Below are 13,415 nucleotides of genomic sequence, written 5' to 3'. Positions count from 1 at the left end.
GACTCCTAAAAAGTATTATTTAGTTTGCACTAAAGGCTTTTCTTGTTCTGATGGCTATTTCTAAAATGTTAACATATAAAATCTAGTACATCATCTGATGGCATCACCATTCTGTTCTACATTTTCTATCAGGTTGAAAACAAGATCAAATTGAAGTCTGTAAGGGTGGTGATGTTTTGAATATGCATATCACAATTTAGTCTAATATTAAAGACTTCAGGGGAGATATCTTTTATTTGGTCTTTTCTGCTCCTCTCTTCTCCTATAAAAAATATTCTTCCCTGTATTTGTATCCCAAGGGGTATTCAATTTCTAATGGAATGATCATATCCCAAATCACATCACATACGACAGAATACTAAAAGATGTCAGACAAAAGTTATATGCTTCTATTACCACTTAGTGATTTTCTATCTGGAAATAGATAAATATGTAAGTGGTTACAGCAGTATTTTCAGTTGTAAAAATGTACATAAAAGGAACTTTCAGAAAAACTGTTTGCAAAAAGAAACCAGAATATCTGCATTCTTTAAGAGGTACTTTTCCATAAATACTATTTGTGTTGACATGGTATGTTAAACCATAATTTGCTTTAAACAGGATTTCCTGAATAATCCATAAGTAGATCCTAGATTAGTAACTAAACGAAGCTTAGCTATACTTTACTACTAATAATGCCTCATATAATATTCTACAACAGAATCTAGCAAAGCACATCATGATTTAGCTTAAACTCAGCCATAGTATGAGAAAACCAAACCAAAATAGTGTTGGCCTATAGCTCAAAGAAAAATGCAATTAACGATGACTAAAACATTATTATTATATTTTCCTTGTACATCATTCTATTGTTAAGCCCAAATCTCCAATTTAGCATCCTGGTTGGCCGATTTATTGCTTTTTATCTCAAAATGTTTAGAATCATAGCAAAGACACACTAGTATCAAAAATAATTGTTTCTTACAATATATCAGAAAGAGATGACTGTGAACAATCTCAACATTTCTAGGAGAAAACAACGTATTTAAGGTTTTAGTATTTTTAACAAGAAAATATCCTCCAAAGAAAGGAACTCCCATAAAATAGTTTTTTCATACAGTTTTTACTTAAGATCTAGATCTATATATTAAAATTTTACATTGTTTTATATAACATAAATAAAGCATGCCTTCCCAATGAATTACAGTGTAAAGCTTTCATACCTTAACATACAATTAACAGGAAATCCAGCATCCAGATTATGGATAGCTTTTAAATCTACTGAAAAACAAAAATGATGGGATGATGCAGGAACAGCAATTTTTTGCCCTGTAGTGGATTCAGAAGTACTGGGATGTTGAGTCTGAGAAGCAGGCATTTTACTTTTCAAAGCTGCAAATATAAACACAAAATTTATCTTTAAAAAAGTGTTAGCTTTTATTCCAATAAAGACTTCTCAATCTTTGATATACTGTTGTAACAGTTTTAAATAAGTGTAAGTTACTATTACTCTAAGGTGCAATGACTCAGCAGTTACAGATGCTGAACTTGTCAGCTGGAAAGCTGACAGTTTGGGTTCGAGTTCTGAGTGGCCCATGAAAGGATGAGCTCCCATTACTTGCCCCAGCTCCTGCCAACCTATTGGAAGGCTAGTATTTACAAAATAAATTTCCAGATTTCAAGAGGTTTTTATGTAAGGGCAAAATCATATAAAGCACCTGCACATTACTGTATTCTGTTTACATAGAAAAAAACTGGTGTTTTTATGCTAACAATCTACTTTAAAATGAAACTTGAAACCTACAACCATAACCAGATGATGCTCTCAAACTAAACATAAAGGGATTCCATAGGTAGATTATAATCACCTGCTGACTCTTTCCATATACTCAGAGCTTTTACAATGTTTTAAATTAGATTAAATCATTGTGCAGAGTAACATTTTCTCTATGATGCTGTCAGCCCTGAAGGCCATCTTTTCTTTGGAACTTCAGGGCTGCCACATTTAGTGTCTGGGAAAACGAGAGAGGGGATTTGCAAGGAGTTGGTGAAGATATATAGCCATAACAACATTCTTTTCCCTGAGAGTCAAGGACGTTCAGCCTGCATCTGGGTAGGAGTGACTGGGGGCTGTCTCCTGGGTAGGAGTACTGGGGGCTGACTCCAGTTCGGATGGTGGATTGATTGGATCATGTGATGGACATGTGGATGCAGGGGATGGTTCTTTGACTTTCTTTTGGGTGGGGGAAACCCAGGAAATGTCAGATTCGGGTTTTCCCAGAGGTGCCAATATGACATCTCTAATAAAATGAATCTTTGAGGAATTGCTAGCCTTGGAGTCTTCTTTAGTTGGGGGTGTTACTTGGAACCCTGCTATAAAACAACATACAAGGCAAGAATAACTTTGGGGTAGAGATAATAATTAAGTTACAAGAAATACAAGAAATTATTACCTTTTTTCTGTAATTTTGGATTTCTGTCATACTGAATACTTTCTACTTCACTTTCTGTAGCATCCTCTTTTATGGGAGGAGAATGTTGTGTCTGAGGTAGGATATCTTGAGAGCCATTTTCAGGTCTCCCTTCTTTATCATGTGTTGGAGATGAATCTTTTTTCACATTTTCAGTCTCAGCCTTTGCAGCTGGTTGGATTATAGGCTGAACAAACCAAAAGCAAGATTTATGATTAGCATTAATTTCATTTTCATGTAACAGTGATCATCACTATATTTTTATTGCATTCTACGTTTTAAATAGTAACACAAAGTATGTAACAAAAAATGGGCTGCACCTGACAAACTCTGTCATCCTTTTGAAGTGATACTGAAACCCCAACAGTAGGTGCCATATCCAAAGGCATGGGTGGCAGTTTTTGCCGAGCTCTATTAGGTGGAACAAGAATAAATGCTCCTTCTATAGCTACTGGATGGTGGCAAATTTCGGCACTTCCTTTCTTTAATAAGCTAGTTAAAAGAATTTCAGTACTTCCAAGAGATTGATCCCCACAGCAGAGATGAATCTAGAAGTCAAGAGTATTATGAGGAGAAAAATCATACTGATTAGTCATATTTAAAGAATTTACACAATCATCTCCAAATGCAAACACTATTCTTTAAATATAATGCACAAGAATTTCTAATGAATCTTAGATTAACTTCTTATGGAAGCAAAGATTCCCTAGAATTTGATCTTCCTCAGATTGTCTTATTTTCTAAAATCCCTAATGGTTCAAGTAACAATTTAGCAATAGCTTCAAATAATCATGTTATAGGACAGGAGTCACAACTCACAACCCATACAAGGACAGCAAAACTGATCCAGAGATTAATGGTACTACTAAACCAGGGAGAGACATGCTAGATCATTTCTACTTAAACACCCCACAAGCAGAAGGAAATGCTGCCTGCCATTAAAGTATAACAAGAATATCACCAATTCTGCTGATGCATGAGTCTATTGAATTATAATGTTGCTTTTCTGTAGGGCCAAAACTTTTGCACGCATGCTAGACTGGATTGTGATTAGTCCACAGGATTATTTCAGATTCTAGAACAACTATTAAGGTTTAAATATTGTCACAAAAATTGTAAAAATGCTTACCTGCAACTTTGAGTGACCAAAAAAATAGGCTCTTAGAACTTCAATGGTGCTGCGTATTCTAACAGATGCCCTTTCTGGTTCAAAGTTTGGATTCATCAGGTCAGTAAATGGTTCATTGGTAACGTCATTACCAAGTAGTGAATAGTAAAAGAAGAACTCAGGCTTTCGTTCTGGAATTTTCACTGTGGTAGGTATTAACTATTGTGAATGTAGAGGGAAACACAAAATAGACTATGTCCTCAGACTGATTATTTGGAACTATGACCATTCATTTGCACTTCCACTATAAAGATTCTTCCACATTCTACTAAATTGATTTAGGCATTTAAATATTTCGCAAATATAAAACCGGAGGACTCAAAGATAAGAGTAACCATTAGCTCCTGCTCATCAATTTTTTAGCTACTTCCATCAGGACAGAATACAGTTAATTTATATTTTTAGATTTTAGAGCAAGAAAGAGAAGGAGACAGATAATAGGACCATGTATACTGCAAATATGATTTGAAGTGATTCAGAATTTGCATAATCCAGTCCCACTAATACTCATTAAAGCTGCTTGTCTAATTCTAGGCTTCTGCGCAAGTGATGTGACCCATTGAAAGAAACAATTAAAGTTAATGAAACACAAATCAGTTATATGGACAGCTGAAAAAAAATATGGGCAGCTTTAATGAGCAGAGGTGGGTGCTACGCAATAAGGTCCAAAATATTTCTTTCTAATAATTTTAAAGAGTATATAGAATCCCAAGTTTGATAATATTACAAAGTCATCATGCACTGTGAAGATCATGCTTTATAAAATTAACCACATGGTAACCAAATAAGAATCTGCATTCACTACAACAACCCATTTAAAAACATAAATCAATAGTATTACCTGTTCTAACTGTGTAGCAAATGCAATAGTAACTGACAAAACAAAATAGTCACGACAATATTCTGCTGGTCCAATTTGATGATAACCTTCCTCTTCATTTAGCACAGGTACAAGATTTTTGGGGTCCAATCCAGGAAACTGAAAAGATACTTTAAAAAAGAAGAAATTTGACTTGGATTTTCTGAACAAAAAAAATTGATCTGAAAGTTGAATAGATAACAGAAGTATTAATAGGTTATTATGCTGTGAACACACCTAAGACCAATTTGGTCACTGCAGTTTACAAAAGTTGTGTCTCAAGAAAACTAAAACATTTCCTAGTAGATATAAAAAAAACCGTATAAATTTATCCCACATTTGTGTATGTGTTTACGTGTGTGCATATATACTATTTATAGTTTGATAGGTAGGTAGATAAATAGTTAATAGATGCTAGGTAGGTAGGTAGATGGGTAGATATATATTTAATTTTTTTGTGTAATACATATACACACACTTATATATACACATAACATTTTTAAACCCTGCCTTTTAACTCATTTGCATTCATAATCGGTCAGTTCTTTACCAACTTGGAATAATTTAACATAATTTTGTGTTGAAAGTGATTCATAAAAATCACGTTTTTTATATTGTAAAACATTTCCATATATTCATTCCTGTGAACTAACAAGGGGGACTGCAATAAAATATCATACCAGTTTAACTGAAGGTCATGAGTGCAAACAGAAGTTATAGCACTGTTCAGACAGCGGGCACAATGCCTGGGTTTTATAAACTGGCTTTACTAGGTTACACAAACTGACTATAAATCAAATTTAATATGAAGAGTGCAAGAAAATGTTATGAAGCATATGGATGAAAAGAAATTCCACCATGTGAAATACAGAATGCATTAAGATTATACTTTGCTAAAATTTCTAACAGAATATAAAAAATATTTAGGACAGAGAATATAAAAGTATGAAGAGTAAAACTGTTGAATCAAGTTTAAGTAGAGTAACTGTACACATGCTGAATAATTATTTAAAAATAGCAGTAAGATTTAATTATAAAATTAAAATTCCAACACAGAAAAAAATAGTAGATATGCGACCAGTTTATAATTCTAATAACTTAATTTTTAAAGTAAATTAGTCTGAATATATTGACATATAAGAAGACACAATCAGAACTACCATTAAGAGAGATAGAATGGAATCTCTTCTGACTTTGAACAAACTTTATTAAAAATGAAATGAATTCACAAGATAAATAAATCAGTTTAACGTATTCCGCAAAGACATAACTCTATATAAACTTCTAAATAAAAATTATTAACCAAGATAGGACTGAGCAGACTTTTGACTTAATGGGTCTACTTAAAAATCTAATCTGGAGATCTATCACCTGAATAAGTAAAATCAAATAATTAAATTATATAGACACATATTTAAAATTAATAAACTAGTGTAACTATACGAAGCTGACAAGTTGTTTTTAGGCACAAAATAACATATTCAATAGAAATAATAACAGAAACAAGTTTATAAGACATTTGTATGACAAATTTGCCAACCATTTCTGGACCTAGAATATTCATAGATTTATCACAATTCACAGAATTTTTGCTGTTTTCTATGAAAAAAAAGCAATTTTACTACTAACCTGCCATTTCTCTGGGAGGTGCTTCCCTTGCTTTAAAACCATCGATGGATGCTTTGGTGTCAGTTTCTAACATCAGATTTAGTTGCAATTCAGGCTTAAATTTTGTGTATCTGTTGCTGAGTAAAGGATACCATTTTGGTGGCTGTAACAATTTTATTGAAAAAGAGATAAATAATATGCTTACAATAAAGAAATAATAATAAGAACCATAAAATAATACATTTGCAGTGCAGCAAGATAAATTAAGCAGTTAAGCAAAAATATATTAAAAGAGTTCAAAAAAATAAAATTAACAAATAATTATAAGTAGTCATTCTCTTTTCATTACAATAACTATATAACAAAAAAAAAAATCAGATGTGCAGTATATAGGCATTTATTAATCTATTCTATGTGTTATCGGTATCAGTTTTTAGTTCAATTTCCCAAAACCAAAAACAATTAAGCAACATGAATATATTATTATGGTCTTAAATTAGAGATCTACGAAAATTGAAATAAAATGTTTTATTATGGTTTACTCCATTTTTGCATAAGCTTAATAATATTTCATCAGCTTTTATTTCCATTAACACTGAAAAATTTTCTAAGAACAGATAGTCTCTTCCAAAATAGCACCGAGTATACTTTAACATTAGATCTTAAGGGTCTCTTATAGGAAAAAGATTTAGTAAAGTTGGTCTATGACCACACTTACATATTTGCCTGAACAAATCATACAATGTACCACACTAAAATATCCATATTTGTCTGTATTTTAGCCTGTAAATCCAACGTAGTTTGAATTATATGGTCAATAGTTAACTGTCAAGCTTATAGATTAACAGAATTGGAAGGGACCTTATAGGTAGGTCATAGTTGACTATGGGCTTCAATAAACTCTGGTTAAATCACTGTATAGCATATTGTATGAATATGCACATTGCATAATTTAGTTAATCTAAAGCCCAGTTTCACTAAAGCAATATCTTTTCTATACTGCTTTATATTACAGGTGGAATCCCAAACTCCTGTACTGGGAAAGCTTCTATCACTCAAAAAGCTAAATGATAGAAAGTCAAATCACATTCTTTCCTGTGTCTATCTGGTTTTTTTCCTTTAAGGAGAATTATATGTAATTATCAATTATTTGAAAGCTCACCAGTAATCTGAAATGGTATAATCCAAACATATACACTCAACTCTGTGCAAAGTTAAGTCTGGTAATACATTATTACTTAATCCAAATCAAAACAATTTAAATATGGAATACTAGAAAGGAAACCTATTTTATCATGAAATAGATACAGAATTACAAATACCTGCTTTTTCTCTTGAGCAGTTCTTAAATCTAGCACAATGTAACCTATCGTCTCTTTAACTGAAGATAGAGAATCCAAAGCAAAGCACTGCAACTTGACAGGTGTACGCTGTAATCTGTACAAAATATGAATCCCATGCAAGAACTGTTAGCCTTTATATCATATTTTGATTTTATTTCTTTTTTCTATTGTGAGTTTGAATGCAATTATCTTAATATTTTACGTATATCAGAAACAACTATACTAATTAAAAGTATTCTCTCACAAGAACAAAGAGCGTTTACTACCATTTTTATTCAGAAGAAATACAATCTAGTATTTAAAATAATCTTTTCCCAAAGGATGAATGGATAGAAGAAAACAGATCTATTAGTTTGTTCTAAGCAAATCTATGATAATCTTCCCATTAAAAGAAAAATAAAACTGGAAGCATAAAAGATTTATCTTTATTTTAGATATATGGTAATAGTTAATAATCACATATTCCATTACAACATTTATTTCTTCTATTGAAAAGACATTTGAAAAAATAACAACCATGGGAAACAACTGATCTCTTGTGTCTCATTTACAGCATTGTCACAGATCAACTCACTATAATTATTATTAAAAAAAATTCCAAGACCCTAAAGCAGATCAATGTAATTAACCGATTCACAACTTTTTGAGAAATAACCTGTGTTGGTGAAGTGCTTTCCTATCAAGTTCCCAAGCTAACTCCGTGGCAAATTCTGGTTGATCAGTATGTTCTACAGGATCTGTAGCTAAATGTTCACCATCAAACTTTGCTTCTACTACCAGCATACGCTTTGGACGTTTTGGGAAATAACGCCCTAGGGAAAAAAAGAAAAGAAAAATACATTTAAGAAACTGTTAAATAGAAAAACTGTACTGTGCAATCTGATTCAAATTTTCAAAAACTATTCTTTAACCACTGCATAACTATACCTTCTATGGATTGGTTTCAAATAAATTTTGAAAAAACAGTTTATCCCAATTATACCTAGCAAAACTTGATTGTGTCTGCAACGGACAGTAACTCAGATGATTGGTTCAAAAATGTAATGCTTGTGTTTACATATTCTGCTAAGACAAATTCTAGTTTAAAGGGAACAGGTAGCATGCTGTAGCATAAATAATCCATTTCTCTGTTACTATTGAGCTAACATAGAAACTCATGTATTTTGTTTAGCATAAAATGTTAACAGGAAATGCTGCCTCATTTGTTTTATCAAATAAAAGGAGTTCCTGGTTTTCATCTTTCCAGTTTGTACATATTGCTACAAACCACAAAGCTTCCATGGGTCTTTTCTTTACTTACGCTAGCAGAAGTGGGAGAGCTCAAATTCATTCATACTAAGCCAAAATTCTAATTAAGAATAAAGTACAAATACAATTAGGGACCAGGTTTATAGCAGTTACATATTTAAATGCTCCAGATTACATTTTTCCAAGAGAAATGGCCAATACAGTGTGAAGGAAAAGACTGACAGAATTTACGGACTAATGTATGAACTTTTTTCACAATATATCAAAACTAACGCATGTATGTGACTGTACTCCCAATTCCTCAGAGACTAGCCCAAACTCATATTGTACAGCAGTAATGACACGTGCCAAAGTGGTATGCCACAATGTTTTGGGTGATGTATCAGTATTCATCAACACACAACTATTTATGAAAGCATATCCATTCTCATACAATTTTTGATGGATGCAGAGGAATAGGATGAGTTCTTACACAACCTTTGAAAATTGCATGAGAACAGGGCATACTTTCACAGTTTTAGGAAGCTGAGACCATAGAACAGCATTCTCCAAAGCTGCTTCAAGAAAGAAGATCTCATGCAACCCACATCAGTCAGACCCAGCTCTACTGTATGGGTAAATAAATGCACTATAGATCAACTCACCAACAAAATTTGAGTAATATATAACCAAAAAGTAATTTGTAAAGCATTTGTCACTACAAAAACTACCATGTGAAGCATGAGTTTATTGTGGAAACCCATAATGTAACAAGAATTCCTCATGCATTCCTAATGTAGTAACTAAACTAAAAATGGACAAATCCATATTTGCCTAAATGTTTAAGTAATGTGACTTCAGACCATGCTTATTTACCAATTTGTAGAGTGACAAGAATCAATGTATTGATTTGTCTGTTCCAATATAATCTCCCATAAATTGGAGACATCAATTAGATCACCTTTGAAGTAGGAAAGTCTGAATTATAGTGTGAACAATGTGTAACAACTGCTATTATAGACTTAATAGTCTAAAAACAACACTATATGTATTTTTCCTTCCTTATTGTGTTTTCCACTACAGCCTGCCTTTATTTTTATAGTACAAGGTTTTTTTGGCCAGAAATCCACTAACCAGATATCTGCCATTAACGGGAAAATGTGGGGACAATTTTAACCACTGGAAACTATTTAATAAATTCCTAATCAAATATGAAAAAGGGAAAGATTGTTGCCTATAGGTGCTATGTAGGAAATTATTTATTATTTTATTAAATATACAAGAGTGCCCAACCCTGTAATGACTATGGGTAAAATAAAGATTTCCTCACAATGTTCCCTCTCATTACCTCACATAACACATATTTCAGGACAGCACCGAGCTGAAGAAATAATCTTTTAGAATATTCTTGGCTTATTCAGATGAGGTACCCATAAGATTTTGCCATCTGTGCAAAAATATGGAATATCTGCAGTTGGTAGAGATCTGGGAACAACTGAGGGCAAAAGAAGAAGGGGACGACAGAGAATGAGGTGGCTGGATGGAGTCACCGAAGCAGTCGGCGCGAGCTTAAATGGACTTCAGAAGATGGTAGAGGACAGGAAGGCCTGGAGGAATGTTGTCCATGGGGTCACGATCAGTGGTGGGTTGCAAATTTTTTTACTACCGGTTCTGTGGGTGTGGCTTGGTGGGTGTGGCATGGCTTGGTGGGTGTGGCTTGGTGGGCGTGACAGGGAAAGGATACTGTAAAATCTCCATTCCCACCCCACTCCAGGGGAAGGATACTGTAAAATCTCCATTCCATCCCCAATTCAGGGGAAGGTTACTGCAAAATTCCCATTTCCTCCCGATCAGCTGGGACTTGGGAGGCAGAGAATAGATGGGCGCAGGGTCAGTCAGAATTTTTACTACTGGTTGTCCGAACTACTCAAAATTTCTGCTGCTGGTTCTCCAGAACTGGTCAGAACCTGCTGAAACCCACCTCGGGTCGCGATGGGTCGGACACGACTTTGCAACTAACAACAACAGATGCTTCCTCAAATTATTTCATTGCACTGAAAGCCTTCTATACCCTTCAGCAAAGAAAAGCCTAATTATTTACTGCACACTGCAGCAGCAGCAGTACCAATTGTGGGTTTCTGCCACTACCCTTAGGGGCAGATTTGATGCCTGAACGTTAGCTACCCAAACCCAAAATGGTCCACCCCATCGCCTTCAAAAGTCTTCTCCAACCGCAGGAGCCTCTAAGAACTCAACATCTGGAAGCGGCCAGGTGGATTTATTTTGGGCAGCATTCACAGGCAGGAGAAGGGATGCGATGATTGCTTTCCCACCATTTCCTCTCCAGATACACGCACTGAGTGAATCGATAATACTCCGAGAGAGCTGCTTTAAACGTTACCTTCCAAGATAGAGACCACAATGAGGAGCTGGTCAGACTTAGCGCCCATTTTCATACGGCGCAGCGGCTACCGAGCCAAAAAAAAAAAAAAAAAAGGGCTTCTCCAGAAGATGCAAGCACAGCTTTTAACGTCCAAAGCCGCTTTCCTATAATCGGACGCCGAACAGCCACGCCAGGAGGCAGGTGTTTCTCCTCCCAGTCCCGCCGGCCCGCAGCTCTTTCGCGCCTCCGACTCTTTTTCAATTCAGCCGCCGCTTAGCAACCGGGAGGCGTAAGGAGAGGGCATGCCGGAACTCAAGAACCAGCCGCCGACGGAAAAAAAGGGCAGCGTTTGCCTCCAGCCTATGCGGCTTCACTTCCGTCTCTCGGTCGCCGTTTTCGGAACGAAGGAAAAGGGCCCACAGCGACCCTCACTGGCGCGGCGGGAAAGTTCAAGAAAGGAGCCCTGCGCCCTGAAAGCAGCAGGTGTGATTCGGTCTCCCCTCAGGGAGGGATAAGTTTCAGTTTTGAACAGCTGTGGGTGACTTCAGCTTACATGCGAATTAGCAACCGGACTCCCCCCGTACAGTTAATGAAAGTGAACAAAAGGAGCTGCACATCCATTCCGAAAACAGATGGTCCCAAACGGCTAATGGGCTGGGGAGGGGAGGATTTAAACAAAAAGATTAGTCAGCGCAAGTGAGCTTCCCGTCATTGCGCTCTATTAAGGACCGTCTCATCTTCGCAGATAGAAATGTGCAAATAATGATTTTCCGTTGCAAGCGGGCGGTGAGGGTGTTTCCCCTCAGGCTTTCTTGAAATTCCTTAAGGGGATCTGCTTACTTTCTGCAGAACAGGGGTCCCCAAACTTGGCCGCTTTAAGACTTGTGGACTTCAACTCCCAGAATTCTCCAGCCAGCTATGATATGCTACAGAATTCTGGGAGTTGAAGTCCAACAAGTCTTAAAGCGGCCAAGTTTGGGGACCCCTGTTCTGCAGATCCCTTGGTCACCCGTACTAACTGTAATCGGATTCACTCTTCCTCCAAATTGTCTTCCTTTCGACCGCTTTGCCATTTTCAGATGTGTGGGTGATAAGACTTAATTGAACGAGCACCCGCCTTGGTTTGGACTCTCAGATAAGTCATCTGTTTTTCACTAGCATACCGTATGTACAGATACCACTGAAAGTTTCCTTTTTTTAGTTTTGGTCTCACCTCAAAACAAGTCAATTACATTACCCTAAACAATTCTTGAAGGGGTGAGAGGAGAATAATCCTTCCTCTTGGTTTTCGATCTTCGTTTTCTTTTATGAAGATTACTGGGAAGCTAATTTTAGCTTCCGTGATCTTCAGAAGTGGAGCCAAATGCCTGGCTCGGTCTCCCAATAAGTATACATTATCTTTCTATCTAGCGTTGTAGACCTTCCGTGGCCTTATTGCAGAGAAACCCTCCTTGGGATAAGTATATTTTTAAACTTATAAACTGAGAACCAGAATTTGCACTGAAATAAATATATTGGGCAATTTTGAGATGTATAAAATGTCTTCTGAACAATCTGAAGTCTATATCTGTATTATTTGCCTCTTTCTGTTAATTACAATGTGCGATGCGATCTTAGTATGGAAAAAACTACTGAAGAGTTCAGAGCTTCAACTTCAATTCTAGCCTATTTTCAACAACTTAAATGAGAGATAAATATATAACATTAAGTTTTTCTTATATTTCCATGCTGGGAAAATCTGTGGACCTCTGAGCAGCTGGAATTTGGAAATGTCTCCTGCAATGGTTATAATCAATCACAATTCTACCAACATTTCCATGTTCTTCAGAATATTTCATCCTACTTTCAGCATTCTTTTAACTGTGCTTTTATTACTACCATATGATATTTTTCTATAATCATATTTTACTTAAATCAGTTGCATAGCTTTCCATGAGTATGCATCCAAACAACCTGGGATGCATTTATACCACATAATGGGTTAATCTTGATTGAGAGTTTATGGTTCAGTTACCAAAAAGACATTGCCTCCTATTTTTTATTGTTTTGTTTTTTGGTGTTTTTATTTTTTTGGAGGGAGGGCTATACTCTTCCAAAGGTAGTACTAGAGTACAGATACCTATCATCATCCCCCCCCCCTTAGAAGAGTGCTTTAATGATGCAGAAAGCTGGTATTTTGCTTTAAAGCATGCCAGTATTCCACTTTTAAAATGTAACATTATCTGGTTAAAGGTCAGAGAAAGCAGGGAGCCAAGAAAGATCTTTGCATGCCAGTTTAATTCTATAACATTGTAGTGGTGCACAAGGACATCCACAGTATAACCGGTCCTACAGAAAAGTTAGCATTGTATCATTATGAGAAAAGCTGGAAAACAGG

At 35.5% G+C, this 13,415-nt stretch overlaps 1 protein-coding gene across 2 annotated transcripts in view; it reads right to left on the bottom strand.

The window, feature by feature from the left end:
- CEP120 (centrosomal protein 120) overlaps nucleotides 1-11,105 on the bottom strand; it is a 37,631-nt gene extending 26,526 nt beyond the window's left edge. The window contains exons 1-9 of one of the 2 annotated variants that reach the window (XM_070935695.1): nucleotides 11,057-11,105; nucleotides 8,084-8,240; nucleotides 7,408-7,522; nucleotides 6,107-6,248; nucleotides 4,460-4,608; nucleotides 3,580-3,777; nucleotides 2,771-2,998; nucleotides 2,433-2,637; nucleotides 1,203-1,371 (exon numbers count right to left, since the gene is read on the bottom strand). In XM_070935695.1, the coding sequence (XP_070791796.1) occupies nucleotides 1,203-1,371; nucleotides 2,433-2,637; nucleotides 2,771-2,998; nucleotides 3,580-3,777; nucleotides 4,460-4,608; nucleotides 6,107-6,248; nucleotides 7,408-7,522; nucleotides 8,084-8,240; nucleotides 11,057-11,105 (1,412 nt within the window). The remainder of the gene's footprint in view (nucleotides 1-1,202; nucleotides 1,372-2,432; nucleotides 2,638-2,770; nucleotides 2,999-3,579; nucleotides 3,778-4,459; nucleotides 4,609-6,106; nucleotides 6,249-7,407; nucleotides 7,523-8,083; nucleotides 8,241-11,056) is intronic. The other variant, XM_070935696.1, reaches the window with a different exon arrangement.
- Between the last annotated feature and the right edge of the window lie 2,310 nt (nucleotides 11,106-13,415).

This window comes from Pituophis catenifer, unplaced genomic scaffold (assembly GCF_029215685.1).
Source record: "Pituophis catenifer annectens isolate HBS135680 unplaced genomic scaffold, rPitCat1.0.hap2 SCAF_2, whole genome shotgun sequence".
Taxonomy (NCBI): domain Eukaryota; kingdom Metazoa; phylum Chordata; class Lepidosauria; order Squamata; family Colubridae; genus Pituophis; species Pituophis catenifer.
The sequence above is the reverse complement of the archived record's forward strand: the minus strand, read 5'-3'. Positions and strand labels throughout refer to the sequence as shown.